General features: G+C 40.5%; 1 protein-coding gene across 2 annotated transcripts in view; it reads left to right on the plus strand.

Annotated features, from left to right (window-relative positions):
• The first annotated feature begins 191 nt into the window (after positions 1-191).
• The window catches only part of Arl13b (ADP ribosylation factor like GTPase 13B), a 59,072-nt gene continuing 38,369 nt past the window's right edge, over positions 192-20,894 (plus strand). For both annotated transcript variants that reach the window (XM_057765356.1, XM_057765357.1), the window contains exons 1-3: positions 192-491; positions 13,541-13,611; positions 18,569-18,818. In XM_057765356.1, the coding sequence (XP_057621339.1) occupies positions 433-491; positions 13,541-13,611; positions 18,569-18,818 (380 nt within the window). In that variant the 5' untranslated portion in view covers positions 192-432. The remainder of the gene's footprint in view (positions 492-13,540; positions 13,612-18,568; positions 18,819-20,894) is intronic.

Raw genomic sequence — 20,894 nt, forward strand, 5'->3', positions numbered from 1 at the left:
GTCTAGACCACGCCCACTTCCTCTTTCCGCCCTTTGACAGGGGGCGGAGAGCAAGGAAGTCTTCAGCCGCTCAGAAGCCCCGAACGGAGGTCGTCGGCCTCTGATTGGAGAAGCGCGGTGTGGGCGGTTCCGAAGGCGGGCCTTCCGAGGTGCGGGAACGTCAGCACGTCGACGCGGGGGGTTTTCTCTGGAGTCCCGCCACCGCCGCGCCGGTGTCGCTGAACCTGTCTTCAGGCTGTCCCGGGGCGGCCGGCCGACGCGGTTAGGGCCGAACCCTGGGATCGGTCCGGGTCACCGCCCTCCCGGTCTGTCCTCCCGGCCAGTCTAGCCTAGGGGAGCCTGGCGGCGTGGGGCCCCTGAGCCGGGCCGGGGAGCTCGGGGCCCTTCCCCGCCCGTGGCTCGGATGGGAGGTGGCGGGAGGAGAGACCTGGGATGTTCAGTCTGATGGCCAACTGCTGCGACTTGTTCAAGCGGTGGCGAGAGCCCGTCAGGTAGGCTGGGGCGCGGGCCCGCTGCCCAGAGGGATGGGGACGACCGCGCCCCTGGGCCGGGCCGGCGTCGCCTCTTCCCTACGCGTGGGAGGAGTCGGCCCGGTCTAGGGGATGCCTCCCTTCCGGATGGACCATTCCTGGACAGGTAGCCCAGACTGTAGCCCCTTTTCTGCTTGACAAAGTTTTGATCCACGGCGTATACATATATTTTAAACTGTTTCTTAGAAAGATGCGTGCATGAGCGTGTCTGTGGAGAGAGAAGGAGGGAGAGAACTATCCATTGTGATTTTCTTGAAAACCTTTTGTAATGGGAAAGTTCTTAAAGAGAGGTTTGAAGTACAGTTTTTCTAATAAACACGTCCCTGTTGGCGCTCTTTCTGTCTCATCTCTCTTGTACGCATCTGAAAACACAACCGCACACTATTTTGTTTGGCTATTTGGCTCTACTCCTTACTAATTATATGATTCAATCACATTTGGCCCATCTTCCTTATTTATTAAATGAGGATAAGATCTGTGCCTAAGAAGTGTTGGATCCAATTAGAATGTGAGAAGAGTAGTGTTTTCTCAGCTGTAATTTAGCTGCTGTTTTCATGCACACTCTAGTATAACCTTCTAATTGCAAAGTCTCTTGCTTCATGATTCACTTTGCATAAGTACATATGTTACTGTACCGTGCATGGTCCTTGGTTGTTCATTCAGTAAATACTGTCAAGAAAGTGACATGTACCCGGCACTGTGTTAGGATGAAGTCAGTGAGGCTAATGTTTCTGAAACCTAGAAGCCCAGACTACACAATGTGTTTTACATTATAACTATTGGCTTTTCATAGCTCTGCTTTGGAATTAGACCACAGGCAAAATTTAGCAAAGTGCTTTTTTAAAAATACCGAACTCCACAAATCTATATTTATTGTAAAGATGAGCATTCCATTAAAGTATGCACCTGAAAAGCAACACGTCACAGTCACACATTTATAGGAAAACACATGTCTGTATTTGGGAAAGAAATTTGCTTTAAACAGAACTTTTGGCATTCTTTCCCACTCGCTGACTTTGGGTTTGAATGTTTCAAGTGTAAGTGATAGGATCCCCTCTAAGAACCGAAGGTGTGTTTATATGATTGGCTTTAATCTTACTCTGGTGATTTTATAGCTTCTACTCAGACTTGAAAGTCAGAACGTACGCCCATTCATACATGCCTCTTCTTTTAGAGAATGAACTTTTTAGGCGAGTATTAGAGCATGAATGTAAGCAGAGCTTTGCTTTTATGACTTACACTAATCCATGAAAAATTGCTTTTTAATATACTTATGCTTCCTGTTTATTTTTTAAGTTTTAGATATGCTGCTTGATGTTGAGATTCTTCAATATTTTCTGAAAATATATTTGCAAATGTAATGATTATTAATATTCAGAATATGCTCAGAGGTTATGTTGGCTTTTCTAATAGATTCTGTACTTTTCACAAGGAAGTTTTTTCATGAAACTCATTTATTCATTTGTCTAACGGTAACCACAACCCATTGAGTGTATTAGATTTGTTTGCTATGTACCAGGCGGGAGGCTGAGACTCAGCCATTAAGGCACCAGTCTGGCTTAGTAATGAGGGCCAGGAACCCAGCCAGTTTTCAAACCATACTTTCATACAAGTCAGAACATGAACCTAGGATTTCAAGCCACCTAAATCAACCTCAAATTGACTATAGTGCTAGATCCACAGACAAGTGACTTGCCCCAATAGAAGCCATTTAGTACATTGCTAGATATTTTTGGTTTTAAATTTTATTTTGAGATACAGTACAATGATGAAAACAACAAAACAAATCAGTATAATACTGTTAACTAAAATGTGAACCTACTTGTAATAATTTTTAGTTTGGTGTGTGTGGGTAAGATCTAGTCTAGGATCCCACATTGTATTTGCTCTGATTTTTCCCACCTTTCTCAGTCCATAAGGGTTGCCATTTTTAAGGTCTCTTTGAATAGTACTGCTTAGGGACTCTTAAGGTGGCAGCTGTGGCTGTTTGCAGAGCCCTCAATTTGCTTCTTAATTCCTTGTAATTTGAGTGATGTGGTGCTTTTGGAGGAAGAATGCTGAGACAGTATATCCTTCATCACAGCCACATGCTCTACAGTACCCATTTCATAGTAATCATATCAAGGAGTCTGTCGTGCTAGTGGGTTTTATTGCTGGAAAGGTTCATCTTGACTACATGGTTAACGTAGGTTAACGTATTGTCTTCCGGGCTTCTCAGTAGGGTGCTTGACTTTAATATATTGTAATCAGAATCCTAGAAGTCTTAGCGTTTTGTCTCAAGTCGAAGTAGTTGCTTATTTCTTTCTCACAGCATTCTAAGAGAGCAAGAAGCATGGCTGCTGAGGTTACTTTTCTCATTCCTGCCACCAAAATCTGACCAAAGCAGATCGTGACAGGAAGGATTGATCGGGGCCTCAGTTTTAAGAAAACACTGTCCATTGCAACGAGGTGGACAGTCAGAGTTGTGGGTGGGAACCTGCAGTCAGGACTTAGTAACTGAGAATGCCTAGTTCAGTTGCTTTTCTCTTTCACCTTTTTATTTAATCTGCATGGCTCCATTCATATTCAGGGTGGAGCTTCCCTCCTCTGTTAAATCCCCTCAGGGACACTCTCAGTGGTGTGTCTCCTAGGAGATTCCAAATCCAGTTCAGCTGACAAAGAAGAATTGTCATCACAATGGCATCAACTTTCTCTCAGCAAACTACCTCCCCACCACCCCAACCCTGATAGACATTGTGTAGGAATTTATCCTCCTCTGTCAACAGCCTTTGTTTATCAGGACCTAGCTTGGCCTTTTCTTGTTTTCCTGAAAGAGAAATTTATTTGTCTTTCCAAGATTAGTTCTTTGACCTGTGCTCTGTCTTCCATTTCCTTTATTTAGTTGTTGACATTCAGACAATCCTTAATTGCTTAGATCAGTATACTTTATATATACCTCACAGGCTACTTGTGAGCTATAAGAATATATGAGAACCGAAGTCACTTTTCAGGCTTTTCTTGCCTAACCAACCCAAACTCAGCTATCGGCTTCCCAGAGATGCTCTAGCACATCACTGTAAGGGTAGTAACGTGAAATGATATGACGTTATTATCATTACGTTCTGAGATCAGAAGTTAAAATGGTCTGCTGGTCTAGAAGCTCTAGGGGAAGAATCCACTCTCGTTTGCCCTTTCCAGCCTCTAGAGACCACCTGGGTTCCTTGGTTCATGGTGCTGTTCTTCCTCCTTCAAGGCTGGTACATAGCCAGTCACAACAATATGCTAAAACTTTCTTGTACAGATCCTTGTCCATTACATTGCATCTACTTGTACAGTCCAGGATGAGCTCCTCATTAATCACACCCCAGATTTCCTGCATGTCAAGTAGCATGTGCACCAATCGTGGACATCCTTGGAAGGCATTTTTTGGTCTGCCACCCTCTACAACCCTCTGTCCTTGCAGCTACTAGTATCTTTCTTTTTCTTTTCATCCTGGGCTTCTCAGTTCACAGTGGGTTATGGTGCTGTCTCTACTTCCTCCTCTCTCATGCATTCTATACCTCTCTGTTTAACTATTGTCCTGTCCCTTTAAGAGTTTTACTAGTTGCTTCATGTTAATTGCAATTAATTCCTTTTGACTCTTGCCTTAAATGGGTTCATATCATCTTTAGATGTCTAAGACCACTTCTTAAAATTCTCAGTGTTTTTTCTTTCCTTTTTCTATTGCCTGCTTCCTTTATCTTACATCACCTGTCTTCCTAGTTTTCCCCAAGATTCTCTTTTCTGTGCTATGTCCTTACGATGCAACAAGTCAGATGTTGTGTTAGCATTTCTGCTACATGTGGAACATATTCCTGGTACAGAGAGGCCGATCCTTTACAGAATTCTCAGTCTCAGCACATTGGCAACTGAGCTTGACCTAGTCTCATTTCCATGTCACAAGTTTCTATTGTTTCATTTGTATTTCATATTAGCAGATTCGTTTTGTCTTTCTCTTATCAAAATCAGAACAGTCATACTTTATACTGAGTTATGTCTTGTTGTCCTATGTTGCTATGTCCTGGTGAGCTCCCTGTTTAATAGAATAGTTCTCACATATTTTTAAGGGGCACTTTCAGAGATCCCTAGTGATGCCTAAAGCTGAATAATACCAAATGTGCTATATGTACAATATATGTATACACACACACACACACTACACAGACACACACACACACTGAGCTTTAACTTGTAGATTTGGCATAGTAAGACCATAACAATTATAACTAATAATAAAATTGATCAGTTATAGCAATATACTGTAATAATATGACCAGTATGGATACCCTAACATTTGGGGGTTTCTATTAAGTAAAATGAGGATGACTTGAACAAAACCAGTCAGGTTAAAAGATAACTAATGGAGGGGTAGGATATGCAGCATGGATATGCTGAATAAATGCTTGACGTGAGTCAGATGCGTCACACCCAGGTTTGGCAGAGCGGGTTGATACTTTCACTATACCATTGGGACATACAGTAGAAAACTTACTGGTAATTTTAGAGCACAGTCAGTCACATGCTGTGGTTTGATTGAATGCTCCACAGTGGTTTACATGTTAAGACTTCTTCCCTAACATGTTGGGATTGGCAGGTAGTCAATACAGATGAAGCTTAGTAGAAGGAGGTTAGGTCACTAGGGATGTGACCTCAAAGAAAGTTGTGGGACCCAAGGCCCCCTCTTCCTTCTCCATTTCTAGCTTATATGTAAGAGATTTTATATTGCATGTGTTTCCACATAATGGGTCGCACTTCAATAATAAGGACTCAAGGTTGCTTTTCTTCAAGGCACTGACTCTGGGGCATCAGATACCTTGCGTGAGTAAAATGGGAGGACAGTGTGGTTTCTCGGCCTTCAGTTTGTGTTCAGATTCCATACTTTGCAACCTTAGACTGCAGCTCCTTAGGGTGGGAATGAGACAGGCAGGTTCAGAACAAGAGAGGCATGTGATTTTATTGGTGTTTAAAGACATATACCTATGTGTTCTGTGATTCCGGTGCCAAGAAAGACCCACTTAAAATCAGAAAAACTAAAATCAGACTAACTAAAAACATCTTGAAAACAGAAGTAATATCAAATAACAAACAGCTGTTATTTTAAATCAGAAAATAGGAGTATCTCAAGGTTTTCAGGTATTACCCCTTAGGATCACATGTAAGTGTTAGTCTCAAAGATGCAGGTTTTTTATTCTTAAATGTCCTGCATGCTGTTCATCTCTCATCACTTCTCTCACAGGTCCTTGCCATTTGAAAACAATTTCTCTCCAATATCGATTTTAGCATATCAGTCTGTCAAAACTTTATTTCAAGTGTTTATTGCTGGCTAACCCATCCAGAAAGAAGAGCTCTAGGTAGCTTGCAGAATGCATCTCATTGCTTCTGCACACTGGCGGAGTGGTGTCTGTAAAGCTGATGATGACATGATTTGTTATTTATGCTGTGTTTGTTTTCCATGGAGGAAATATATCCCTGCAACCACATTTTTTTTGTTCAATTGAATGTAAATAAATCTAGGCCATTTATAGAAGTTGCTGAGTTGTTAATTTCTAATTAAGCTTTACATACAGATTAGCAAGGATTATCTAGTATACTGTATGCTAAACTGGAATGCCTGACATTCATTTTATCTGCCTACTTGATTATGCATAAAAAAATAGTGGGATTTTGGAGTTAAAAAGAAGTACAAGAGACATATATATGTATTTATGTTCAAATATAGAACCAGCTTCTTGAAGTTTGAAATATTTTCCATAACGTTTTTTTATGTCAAACTTTGCCCTTTGGCTTTTTTTTGTTTTTTGGTTTTTTTTTTTTTTTTTTTTTTTTTTGGTTTTTCGAGACAGGGTTTCTCTGTGGCTTTGGAGCCTGTCCTGGAACTAGCTCTTGTAGACCAGGCTGGTCTCGAACTCACAGAGATCCGCCTACCTCTGCCTCCCAAGTGCTGGGATTAAAGGCATGCGCCACCACCGCCCGGCTCACCCTTTGGCTTTTTGAATAAACTATTTTATCTCTGATATATATAACTTTAACATTAGAAATAACTTTTATATAATAAATTTTGTTTAAGTATTATCTTTCTAAGTTGACAGATCAATTTATTCTTTTATAATTTCACACATATAGAATGTATCTTAATTGAATCCTCTTCCAACTCATTCCAGCCATTCCTACAACATGTGTCCCTTCCATCTTTCTCCTCTTTCTTGCTTCCTCCTCCTCTTTCTCTTTTTCCTCCTCTTCTCTGTTTCCTCCTTCTTCTTCTGTTCTTCTCCTACCAAGTCCAGTCACTGCTGTCTGCATGAATGTGGACAGCATACCAATGGCTGAAAAGTGCCTCTACCTCACTCAGCAGCTGTCAGTTGCTGCTAGCTCCTCAGCCAGGGACTGAACCTCATGAGACCTGCCACCACCCCCTGCCTCCCACCTCCCCATCCGTGCTCGGATTATTGACTGCCTTGATCTCGTGGGTTAGCTTACATGAGTTCGTGAGAGCAGTGGCCATGCCGTACCTAGAAGACAGCGTTACCCAGTGATTTTCCTCATCTTCTCACTCTTGCAATCTTTCTGGCCCCTCTTCCAATGTCCCTGAGCTCTGTGGGGCTTCATATACCTATAGTTAGGTCTCATTTAGGGCTGAAATGCAATTGTCTCTTATTTTTAACGCTTTGACCAGTATGAGACTATATTAACTATTGCTCCCTACCATAAGGTTCACTGACCAAAGTTTGTGAAATGTAGGTAGTTTTTGTTTTTAGTTTTTAAGTTGAATACATTCCTGTGTGTTTTTCTTTTTTCTTTTTATTAGTTTTAATTTTGCATATGTGTGTGAGTCTGTGTGGAAGCCTGTGTGTGTGTGTGTGTGTGTGCATGTGAGTGCTACTATCTGAGGCCAGAAAAATCAATATCCCTTGAGCTCAAGTTGTAGGTGGTTACAAGTCACTTAATGTGGGTGTTGGGACTCAAACCTGGTTCCTCTAGAAGAATACTATGTGCTCTTAAGTAATGAGCTATCTCTCCAGCCCCTGTGGTGTGTGTGTGTGTTAGATAAAAAAGAACCCTGAACTTGGCTTGTGCTCCTTTAATTCTAGCACTCAGGAGGCAGAGGCAGATGAATCTCTGAGTTTGAGGCCAGCCTGCTTTACAAAGCAAGTTCCAGGACAGCCAAATATACTATACAGAGAAACCTTGTCTAGCAAAACCAAAGGGAAAAAAAAAAAAAAAAAAAAAAAGGAACCCTGAAATAAAATGTCTCCATTTACTCAAATATTAGCACCTAGACTACAGAAGTCTTCACCTTGAGGCAAATAACTGAACAAATATATATTCAGAACTTTGGTATCTCAATCAATTCATTTCCTAATTCTTAAGAAATTACTTTAATTTTAAAATATTTTGTTCATTATTACCTTTAATCTATGACCATGTATACTTTTTTCAGAAATTTTCAGCCAATTGGACAGGAGATAAACAATTTGGCTTACATTCCCAAATTAATGGAAGGATTTATGTGAATTAAATTTAATAATAGTGCTTGCTTAACCTTGTTTGTGTTAGCTTCACTTGGCGTCTCTTCAGTATGAGGCAAACCAGTAAGGAAGAAGCTGAAAGTTGATGGTCCTCCACCGTTGGCACTGGTGCTCCCCAGAGATGAGGACGAGTTCCAGCCTAGGAGACTGATTTGTTCTTTGAGGGTGTGGGTTGAGACAGTCTCATTATCTAGCTTTCGGTGGCCTGGAACTTGCTATTTGGCTGGCCTCAAACTAAGAGATCACCTTCCTCTGCCATCCAGCCACAGAGTTGGGCTCGATCAACTTTGTCACCTTTGCTGTAGCTGCAGGAACTAAGTAAGTTGTGAGTGTCCTGGGCAAAGAGGTGGAAAAATGATTCCCGGCTTTATTTGTGAAAAGGAGCCCTTGTCCCTGGATACCTGATTGTTTGCTTTTATAAGAGTGGGTGGATATTAGGATAAAATGGTTCAAGTTATTCCAAACACAGTAGTGTCTGTATTGTTTAAGCTTCCCTTGGAAACCACTGGGACTAATTTCTTATTAGTACTGAAGCCTTGAGTATCTTGCACCTCCCTTGCTCAAGGCATAGTGTGGAGATAAACGATAGACATGCCTTTGAACTCTGAAGACATGCTATTTACATCAAAGTCTTGGTTATTGCAGGGCTGGGAGAGTGGGGACTATCAGTTGTGAGGCACTTTATTTGAGATGGTGAGCACCAAGATAACTTTTTCTTTTATTGAGATAAAGTTCTCACAAGTACCTTAGGCTGACCGCAGTGGAATCTTCCTGCCTCCGTCTTTCTTAATGCTGGCATTACAGGTGACCCACTGAAAGAGATACTTTTATTTTACCAAATTTCACAGCATTCAATACTGTTTCTCTCTTAATCCCTCTAGAAACTGTTCACATAAATGACATCTTTTTCAGCCCGCATTTCCAGGTTGACAGTGTTCTCATCTTCCTTGTCCCCTGGCCTGTGTCTTGTGCATTTCCTGGGCTCTTTCAAGTGTTGTGATGGATTAAACTGTTACTTAGATGACACAAATACCTGGTCAAGGTCTTTCGGTTTCGGACTTGAGTCGTGAGAACAAGCATCTTGTCAACCCAGGGAACTACTTAACCCTCTCTTGGAATCTGAGCCCAGCTGTGGGTTCCCTTGCTTGCACTTTGGGTTGTCACGAGAATGGCTTCAGATTAAGCATTTCCTGTGTGCCACAGTCAGGTGCACACTGTTCACATTGTCTAATTTAATTTTTGTTTTGTCCCCCCACATGGGTATTGTCAGCATTATATTTTACTGAAGAAATTATGACAGGTAATGTGTCTAGTGTCATACAGTTTAGAAATTGCAGCATGAGGACTTGAATGCAGGACTCTGTAACAGGTTGGAGCCTATTTATCTGAGTGCCTTGAGCCTTCTTATGTTGCTTATTAGTAGTGTAAATGTACCTAGTTCTTGTAGTAGCATAGAGTCCCAAAGCGTGCGTACACACACACACACACACACACACACACACACGCACATCCCTACACCTCATTTGGAAAATGTTAATACTGAGACTGATGCAAAATAATCCTCTATGATTTTCTATTTTTATTCAAGAGCAAGCTTAAAATTTTTAAGGTTATATCATGTACTTAAAAAGAGGCTTCCATGACTAAATATTTGAGGTAATTAAAGGAATGGTGAATAAAGTATTAGTATGAATAAAAATCACAGCAGGAAATAACTGCAATGTTTAATGTTTAATAATTTATAATTTCAGGACAAAGTGGGTTAAAGAGTTAACATCTATGTAAAACGCAAAGTCTATACAGACTTTTAAAATAATAGAGATGCATAACCTTTGCACATTAAAAGATACATGTTACTGTCGCTTTTAAAAATATGGTCAGTTGTCACCGGGGACAGTTTGGCTGTGGTGCTACATGACAACATATGATTGCTGATCAAATGCACAGTCCTTCCAACAGGAAAAGGCATATGGAGTCCACAGACTAGAAAAACTGGCACAGTCAATAAGCTCAATCATTTTGTCATTTGTTCAGACAAGCGCTCAATAAAAACATCAGGTGTTAAGGCTACAAAACTGGCCAGATATGATTTCTACTCAAAAATGCTCCTCCAGTGACAGTGACTAAAACATAAATATTAGCATACTGTGGCACTTATGTGTTCATCTACTTTTTTTGTAATCCTCTGATGCTAATATTAATTTTGCTCTTAACATATTTCAAGTAATGTAACTTAAATCACAGATTTTTATGTCCGTGCCAGTTTGCTCATTTGACGCTTTCTAACTTAAAAGATGAAATTTGAGTAATGAAATCAAATGTTCAACAAAAGAGAGTGAAGGAGAGAGGGAGGGAATGAGGGAGGGAGGGAGGGAGGGAGGGAGGGAGGGAGGGAGGGAGGGAGGGAGGGAGGGAGAGAGAATACACCAACCAGCCAGACTGAGCAAAGAGACCTTATACAGCACTGTGAATATAGGTGAATATGGTTCAGTAATAGTTCTTGCCCCACATAAGTAAGGCCCTGAGTTCGAGTCCCAGCATCCCCCCCACAAATGAGTACTGTTCATACATATGATGGTTAGTTTAACTGTCTGCCTGACAGAATCTAGACTAGCCTGTGAGATGGACATCTTGCCCTGCCTGTGGTGGGCTGGTTGTCTGAGTTGCATGGATTGAAAACAGTTATATTAGGGAAGCTAGTGTGGCTTTTTCATAGCTGTCACCAAACGTCTTACAAAAACGACTATAAGAGGGACATTGTTTATTTTGGCTTATGATTTCAGAGACTTTATATACCATTTCCTGGTCCCAACCACATGAGCAGAAATGGCTGAGAGTTTGTGGTGAAGGACAGATTTTTTTACAAACTTAGCAGGAAGAAAAGAAAAACTCAGATGTCTGGTGACATGACTAAGTAGTTAAGTGTACTTTCTGCACCTACAGATGAGACTAGGGTTCTGATCCCACACTCATGCGGCAGCTCCACCTCCAGGGGATCTGGAACCTCTTCTGGCCTCCAAGGGCACCAGGCATGCACATGATACATATACATGCATTCAGGCAAAAAGACTCATGAAAAATAGATAGATAGATAGATAGATAGATAGATAGATAGAGAAATGAAAGAAATCTTAAGCATACATACATATTCACACTCAAACACACACTCACACTCAAACACATACCCCCTCTTTCAAGAAGTGGCCAGGGATAGTATACCCTCAAATACCTGCCCCCAGAAACTTGCTTCCTCCAGTAAGGCTCCACCTCCCCAAGTTTCCAGAGCCTCCCTAAATAATTCCACCAGCTAGAGGCTATGTTCAAACCCTGAGCCATTGGAGACGGGTGTGGTTCCCCTCAAGGGGTATATAAAGAATTCCAGTTCTTAGAAGCTGCTGCCTCTTTGGTCCTCATTTGTAAGACAGTGTTGGGCTTCTAGAGCAGGCTCTGTCCCCAGCTGTCTTCATGATCCTGCTGCTGTTTCCCGTTTATTGCAACTATCTCACATTACTGAAATTGTCTTCCAATCTTCTGGTTTCTTTGCTAGGCATAAACAGCCTATGACCTGTTCCTCGAATGCCTTGACACCTTCACCTCTGTCCTTTCCTTCCTTTTTTTTTCTTTTCTCTTTTTTTGTGGATTCTGAATACATTTGGGAATTTGAGATAGGGGGAAAGAATAAAAGTACAGATTCAAGAAAGCCATGCTTAGAATTTAAAGAACAACCTTAACTGCCATCTTAATTCTGTTTTTAAACATTCTTTAGGAGCTTTGCCAGTGGGAAATGAATATACGTGTGTTACTAATACAAATGATGCCTGGGCTCCTCTTGGCCTCCTTGGAGCCTGAGCAGGTGGCTGCAGTTTGGTTGACCTGAGACTTTGAGTATCAAATGCATGTGTGCTGGGTGGCTAGATTCAAAGGCTTACAGTTCTAAATCCTGAGAACTAGGGGATTAGGATTTGAGACTCCACAGGCCAGATCCTAACAGGCCTATGTGCTGAGATTGGGGGCATTGAGCTGAGCAGCAACTAGTGTAATTCTTAGCTCTGAGCAGCAGATGGCAGTAGTAGCTGTCAGTGCCTGCTAGTTAGAGCTCCGGAAACCTGTATCCCATGACTAACACCTCCTACCCAGTGGCCCTACTATGGGTCCTACTGTTGAGACCTGTGGCCTTTACAGTGGTTGGTGTTACAGCTTTTGAGAACTGCTGTCTTCAATTCTTAGGCCTTGCCAGATTCCTGGAAGTCGTCTAAAAACGAGGGCCCACAGCCCCCATCTTTGCCTTTACGTCCTCTGTCTCCACAGGTCTGCCTCTACCGCTCTTGGTACTGTTGTCGCTGCCTCTGCTGCAGAGGCGGTGCTGCTGGCTGGCATTCCTGCTGGTTTCTCTACTTGTTCTAAGCTTAGCTTGCTGTACTTTTTGATCAGAGAAAATACCGTTTGACAGAAGCTTTTCATTTGGCCCTGCCAACAGACCCAGAGAGTGAGCCGAATAGTCTGATTAGATAGCCAGGAGCAAGATATGTGGCATGGCTGTGGAATACAAATGAAGAGTTATGTTTACACCAATCACAGCACAGCCTTTCACAGACCTTGTAGAAGGAACAAGTCCCACATTGCACCAACCACTGACTTCTTCCAGAGTTACTGAGGAGGTGCCACCCCAACCCCCATGTTTTAGAAAGAATAGCTTCAGGGTCATTTAAGTACACAGAAGCCTGTCTAGCCTGGAGTGCCTTCTAAGGTCAGTGCAGGTTGTCTGAAGTGTGTGTATGTGATATATATATTCTATATGCATATATAAAGAGTTAAAGCATTTGTGTTTTCTAGCATTTAGCAATGCTTAATAATGCTTGGCTTCTGTTCCTTTGCCCTCCAGAGCTCTGTCCTCTGATCTGCCTCATTTAGGTTACACCCCGTAGTCTTAGCATGGCAGCCATGCTATGCTGTAGTTCTCCCTGTGTTCCCCAAACACTTTCACTCCTAGGTCCACAATGATGATGGGCTGTTCCACCCTTTACATTATACAGAGATCACCTGGGCCAGGGATGAGCTTTACTAGGGAACTGAATCATCAGATTAGCAGGACCAGTATATACCATTCCCAGGTTTATGAAGTTCCTTGAAATTAGTAGTAGATGCTGGTTTTGACTTGCTAACTAATTCATTGAATGACCTTTGACAAATTATTTAACTTTATGGGCTTGTATTTTCTCACCTGTAAAGCTCAACTAGTCTTTTGTTAATAGTTTTACTCTATGCAGTAAATTTTTGCTCAGAGGACAATAGGATGTGTCTTCATAAATTGTGCTTTTGAGTCAGTGTTTTATTCATCAGCGTTGTTCCTAGCATCTAAAAGATTGTATGGTATAAAGTATATGCTACTTAAATGTTGCATGAATGGATGAATTTATTTTTATCTTCCCTTGCATGCTGAGTGATTTTAAATTTTGTTATTTTAAGAAAGGTGACCCTTGTGATGGTGGGCCTTGATAACGCTGGTAAAACGGCCACAGCAAAGGGAATCCAGGGAGGTAAGTAGAAAATATTTGCTTTCTGAACTCTTAATTTTTCCAAGCTGTTTGTTTATATGAATTCCTTTATTACATGTAAATTGGACAGAGATAGTATACGAGTTTGTGTTGTTAATTTACTTATGCTATGAATAGGCTCTGATTTCCTGATGTCCCCATACTGCCATATTTCAGATTTGAATAGGTGTAGTCTCCTTGACATGTTGACACAATTGATGAGTGGGAGACAGGAAGTAACCCAAGCTAGCAGTTCTCTGCGTTAGCCTCTCAATTGCTGGGATTTCACAAATAATGCCAAGTAGTCTCTTCTCCTGTAAACCTTCCCAAATGTGACCATCCTGAGGAGTACTAATAGACTCAATTACATTCTCTTTTGGGGTCCACTCGACTTGTATTTAGCTGCACTGTCTGTTTATCTGCTTATTTCTCCAGGCTGTTAATCCCCTAAGGGCAGTGATACTTATTTTGGTGTCCCAGTGGTTTAAACCTTGCTTCTTGAAATAGTAGACAGCCTTCTCCTCCTCTTCCATCTCCTCTTCTTTTCTCCTTTGTTTATTCATATCAGGGTTCTCTGTGTAACATTTCTTCCAAGTGCTGGGATTAAACGCATGTGCCACCACCACCGGGCCAAGCCTTCTTAAAATGTCCATTTTACTTATTTCTTGTTCTGTTCTTATTTTCTGATCAACCCCCTTTTGCTAGTTTTTTGTTTGTTTGTTTTGCGATACATGTACCTTTTCTTTAACTATATTGCTGTTGTTTAAATCCAGACCCCAGTATCTCTCATGTCACAATAGCTTCTTCTAGAAGTATCTTCTCTGTCATGAATGTTGTTTTTTTCACTGGGCTGTTCATCTCCCTGACCATCAGAATGATTGTGTTATTGTGCATGAATCTAACAGGGATCTGAAGTCACAGTGCTTCAACAAGATTGGAGTTTATTTCCCTCTGGCCATGCAAAACTAGTCTAGGACTAGGATGTCACTCCCTGATGGTAGGGATTCAGCCCTTTTTTCCTATTCACTTTGCCATCCCTACTGTTCTCTTTCTTCTACGTAGCCCAAGATAGCTCTGTGCAGCATGCATTTGAGCTGCAAGGAGAGCTGTAGAAGAGAAGCGGCGGCTGTTCTTCCCTCCTTTAGGACCATGAGGCAGAAACAGATGCCTCACTTTAGCTCATGTGCCACTGACAAGAAGCAGTGACATTCTGGGCCCCACCACTGCTTCAATAAATTGAGTCAGACTTTCTAGCAAGAGCCAGGGCTGTCTGCTTCTTCCCAAATTTCTTCTTGGGTATCTAACTAGTAACTAGAATTAGTCTGTAATCAATCATCGTGGGAGTAGTTACACTATGAAAATGGGCGTAAGCTACACAAAAACCTCCCTCTACTTCCAAATAAGTTGTTAAATATTTAATAGACCACCATTTAATCTAGACCCTCCTCTCATGGCTGGTCACTGCCTTTGTGGTTGGGAATCAATGTCTTTTGTAAACACTCATGTACCCAAACTAAAGAAATAGTCCTAGGGATTTTTATCCAACACTGTTTCCTAATAGGAAATTATGTTATTTTGGGTAAAAGGTTAGTTTTTTTCTGTGGATTATCCTTGGCTTTGTTTGGTATTAGCATATTTTCACTATATTATAATTGTTTGAAATATATAAAATGTGTGTATATATGCATACACACACAAACGCACACACATATATTTTTAACAATAGACCAAGAGCTCTGTAGATTAGGCATCTGATTAATAATAATAATAATAATAAATGTGTAATAATTAATAATAATGTAAGAAATACCTAATAAATGCTTATTTATTATGTATTTGTATTTAATCTTAGATTTATTTTGTCTTAACATACACATTACTGTAAGTCTTAAGATTGAGTACCATGTATCTCTGTGTCAATGAATTTACCTATAAAAGGTCACCAGTAACTGATTGCACAGATGCTAACTGATTTACTAGGACTATTACGACCACTTTATCTCTGCTTGCATTGTTCTCTTGCTTAGATTAGCACCTTCTCATCTTTAACTGTGTTACTTCTGAGACTTCATTCTTACTCTCCTAGTTTTTGAAGCCTCTCTTGACCATTTCAGTCCTTCCCTTCATCTTAGGATCATCTCTGTCTTTTCACAGAACATTCACATTTTGTGTCCTTCCCATTAATATTTAATCTCTATATTTTAAACAGTTGTTTTATTATTTGTATGGGTGGTTTTTTTTCCCTAAATGTCTGCTATATGCCTGGTACCTACAGAGGCCAGAAGAAAGAACTGAATCTCCTAGAACGGAAGTCAGAAACAGCTGGGAGCTGCCATGTGCATGCTGGAAATGAAACCATGCTTCTGGAACAGCAATGGATGCTTGTAACCACTGAGCTATCTCTCCAGCCCTGAGATTTTCATATTTCTCAATGTTCTTTGGGGATGACAAGCATAACCTATTTGTGTTTGCACCCTGGTCCCTAGTAACGTTCTTTCACCAAGTTAGCATTTGCTCGAGTTGAGTTCTCTTGTCCATGCTCCAGCACAGCGAATGTTTCCATTATTCATTTCTTGGCAGTGCCGTTCAGTTCACACTCAAAGACAACAATCTTTTCTGGCTGTGATCGACTTCACCGTTATTATTTTTCTTAGTCAGAGTGCTCATTCTCCTGCCTACACCTCCCAAATGCTGAGTTTATAGTCCAACACCATACTGCCTTATTTATTTAGTGCTTGGATCTAACTCAGGCTGCCAGGCAGGCATTCTACGAATGGAGCTACCTCCCCCGCATTTAGCTCTCCATTTAGGCCCCTGTGTGATCCTGCTTCTGAAAAGGCAGGCTCCTTTTAGTAGGTCTAGCCTTGCCCTTTGCCTTTTTAGTAATGGAGAAATTAGCAGCAGAAACGTGACTTGTAATGGCTCTGCAAAGTGTGCCGGGCAATGCAGAAGCTGCCTTGGATACTTCCTGAGAGGGAGTGTGGCAGGCAATGCAGAAGCTGCTCTTGGATACTTCCTGAGAGGGAGTGTGGCACTTTGCAAGCCTGTTTCTTGGCTGTAATTAATCCTAGAACGCTCCGCCCAGATTTATCACAGTGAATGTTTTATTCAATGACAACCAGTGTCATTTAATAGAAATTTCTGAATGATGGCAATAGTTTATATAGAGTCCATATAGTAGGGTGGGCCACTAACCACATTTTGTTCCCAATAGCTGGAGATATAGCTGGTACAACCGAGGAACTGAGTTTTAATCCATTTATTATCACATAAAAAATTAAAAGTCTTTCATGACATCTTTCTACACTTGAACCATACACCTCTAAACAAAGCCCTGTGGAGAGAGATTTATGGCATATTCTAGTAATAAGGAGAGATGGAAGAGGCACAAATGACGTTAAAGTTTTCTCTTAGCCACTGAATCTATAGTCTATTAATATTTAATAAGCTCTCTCTTTTATCTTTTGTTTTAATTCTCTTAGCTCTCTGAGAAATGGCCAATCACTCTTTTCAGTCGGTAGAGCACCACTTTAATCACTGAACTGTGTAACTGATATGCCGAGGGCCTTCAGCAGCTTTCAGGACCTTGTGCAGTCTGGCTTCCACCTGTATTCGCGGAAGATTTGCCAGGCATCGTAGGGCATCGTTGTCATACAGACATGGGGAAACTGAAGCAGGAGATCACCAGCTACAGACAAAAGCCAAACCAGAGAAAACCTGTTGAGAATTTGCTTCATTGCCAATGTTTAGGCTTTGCTCTTGTTTGATTTTCTTACTCTTAGGGTCCCCTTGTTCCCCAACCTTAGCCTAGTCCTATGTCCTGGAATGATTCTTCCGTCTCTCAGGGGTCTTTCTAAACCTCATGGTCACTGGCTCCCCTTCGCAGGTGTCGAAGGCCCTTTGCTTGGTGTTGTCAATAAAATTTCTCTTCTCACCCCAAACCCACCAATTATAAATTTATTAGAACAGATAAGAAAAATGTTCCTATAGAAGGTCTGAATTTGAGCTCTTTTTGTAGTATGCCCTTAAAAATCTCTTCATTCCAATTGTAGATTTATCTGATTGAGAAAGAATTCCCGGGGGCTGGAGAGATGGCTCAGTGGTTTAGAGCATTGCCTGTTCTTCCAAAGGTCATGAGTTCAATTCCCGGCAACCACATGGTGACTCACAACCATCTGTAACGAGGTCTGCTGCCCTCTTCTGGTCTGCAGGCATACACACAGACAGAATATTGTATGCATAATAAATAAATAAATATTAAAAAAAAAAGAGAGAAAGAATTGCCTTATTCTTTTCAGCTTCCTCCATTTTTGATACTTTGTTTCTTTTTTTTCTTTTCTTTTCTTTTTTTCTTTTCTTTTTTTTTTTTTAGCATTCTTGACTTTGCTTATTTTTCCATAGAATTTGTAATAGAACCCTTGAGTGACTGATGTGGTGTTGAAAGCTTAAAATTGATTGGAGGATAATTAACCTTAACACAATACCGCATTCACTCTTTCAACATACAATTATTAAGTACCCATTTCATGTTAATTGTTAAGATTGTAGTAATTAGGTAAAACAAAGAAACAACCAGGTGGTGGTGGTACATGAATGCATTAAATCTCAGCACTCAGGAGGCAGGCAGATCTCTGAGTTCAAGGCCAGTCTGGTCTACAGAGTTAATTCCAGAACAGCCAGTGATACACAGAGAAGCCCTGTCTTGAAAAACAACAACAACAAAATACAAATGAAAAAACCAAAAACAAATTCCTATCTGTGTGTATTGAAAATACTAGCTGGATATTTACATTATTAACCCCTCTCTCACACGTGTGTTTCAAAGTCACATTTATGGCATCAGCAAGTGATTTTTGCATTTTGTAATGACGAATGCATGATACTTGTTATATAATTTATGTTGTAGAGATAAACTGATATTAAAGTCTAAAGATTCCTCTTTTTGTATCATTTGAAACAGAGCATCCTGAAGACGTAGCTCCCACTGTTGGATTTTCTAAAATTGACCTTAGACAAGGAAAGTTTGAAGTTACCATCTTTGACTTGGGAGGTGGAAAAAGAATTCGGGGAATTTGGAAGAATTATTACGCTGAGTCCTATGGGGTAATATTTGTTGTGGATTCCAGTGATGAAGAGAGAATGGAAGAGACAAAAGAGACAATGTCAGAAGTGCTAAGACATCCTAGGATATCAGGAAAGCCTATACTGGTGTAAGTAATGGAGCATTAGCAAGAGATGTTTGTCTCTGACAGAATATTGAATAATCAAGGTGGTCATCTATTAGTATAATAAGTGTGTGCAATTACCTGTCAGTTGTAATGTTATATTGCTTTTGAGAGTGATTAAAGAACTTACTCAGTGTTATGAGCAAGCTTACTAATAGGATTTCTTGAAAAATTAAATATATACTCTTGTTTTATTTGATGGCTTGCTTTGTATTAAATTTTGCATCTTAAACAAGATTGTAGGATATGTTTCATTTCCCCACCCCCAGGTAGACCACCTTGGCATGCTAGGCAAATGCTCTGAGCATTCGTGGCAACTGAGCTGCAACCTCAACCCTTTTTCCAGACAAGATTTTGCCATGTAGCCTTAGTTGAACTTGAACTCTAGATCCTCCTGCCTCAGCATTGTGAGTTGTGCCATCACAGCTAGCTTCCTTTCTTAACTTATATTTTGTCGTTGTCCTTTTTCAATTTGCTTTCTTTTGGAATTGTTTTCTTTAGGACAGGACCTCAGATAGCTCAAGCTGTCCTTGAGGTTGTTATGCTGTCCTTGAGGTTGTTATGTAGCCAAGGATGACCTTAAACTTCAGATCCATCACCTCTCCCTTCCAAGTGCTGGGATTACAGGTGTAAACTGCCTTGATCAGATCAACCCACAGCCTGTGCAAGCTAAGTAGGCACTCTCCCAACTAACTGAGATACCTCCCCACGGCTCTTCTTTTCTCGGTAGTGTACTTTCTGAAAGTTGCTTGAATGGTTCCTTCTGTAATGACACTTTAATTTCTCACTCTGAGACTTCATTTTTCCCTATTGCACGTATGAGTATGACTAGCTTTATTCTCCCAGCATTCTTATAGCATTTTGTCCTTAAGTTGGAATATTTGTAGAAGACATTGAAAAAGGACATTTATAGTCATAGCCTTTGTACACAATAAACACCAGATGGTGCTGTAACATGAGACAGAGCAAAGTTTAAGCAGTTTGCTTCTCAATTGTTGACATTACTTCTCAACTGGAAGTTACTGAGCTTTTGCCCTTGCCTTTTTGTCGCTTTGCCCCCCTTCTTGTAATTCATTATTAAGGAATGAAAACAATCAACTCATTGTAGTTAAATTAGGAAAAATGTAGAGGAGTTTTGTCCCTGTTCATCTCAATAGCAGAGGAAGCTTTTGGGGGAGGGGGCGGGTTTGGGGGATTTTTTGAGACCAGGTTTCTCAGTAGCTTTGGAGCCTGTCCTGGAACTAGCTCTTGTAGACTGGGCTGGCCTCAAACTCAGAGATTCGCTTGCCTCTGCCTCCCAAGTGCTGGGATTAAAAGCGTGTGCCACTACCACCTGGCCATGCAGATGAAGATTTTTAAACAAGTCTATTTGAAACTTTGATTATAAAAGTTGAAACTTTGTTGGATTATTTTTTGGTAAAGGTTATGTTTTTAAACTTTTCAGTATTTTATTAATGAAGTTATTTCATCTATAGACTCGAGTCTCACTTTTATTTAATCAGAAGTAAAATTTTCATAGAAGTATATATGAAAGGTGACCTTTGCTGAGCCTTACAGACTAAAGTAGTCTTTGAAAATATTTAAACAGTGACTTTCTGGTTTCTGAAGTAAAATTAAAATATTAACCACTATTTGTTATCAATAGAGTAGTTCTTATCTTTTAACCAAGTAGTCATTTAGTTTTCTTGATATTTTCTTTTGTGTATATATGCATTTATGCCTATATTAATTCAACAAACACTGAATACCTACTACATGTTGAATTAATGTACAAGGCACTGTTTGATTTCCTATTAAATAAGTGGAACTGTAAGTTTTATTCTGTAACTTAATATATTGAAATTCTCATTATCTGCAGTTGATAGCGATGTTCTAGGAAGATGGGTACCATTTGTAGTCTTTCTCTTTCTTGTGTAGTCTTGACAGTTGTCCTTAGAGAGATAATAAATCACTCTGCCTGTTACCTTTTTGAAGTCCAGTCTAGTTGTCTAATATTTTCATCCAGAATATCTCTGAAGCCACCAACAAAAATTTCTTTTCAGGATACTAAGAATTCAACCT

Source organism: Chionomys nivalis, chromosome 3, assembly GCF_950005125.1.
Source record: "Chionomys nivalis chromosome 3, mChiNiv1.1, whole genome shotgun sequence".
Lineage (NCBI taxonomy): Eukaryota > Metazoa > Chordata > Mammalia > Rodentia > Cricetidae > Chionomys > Chionomys nivalis.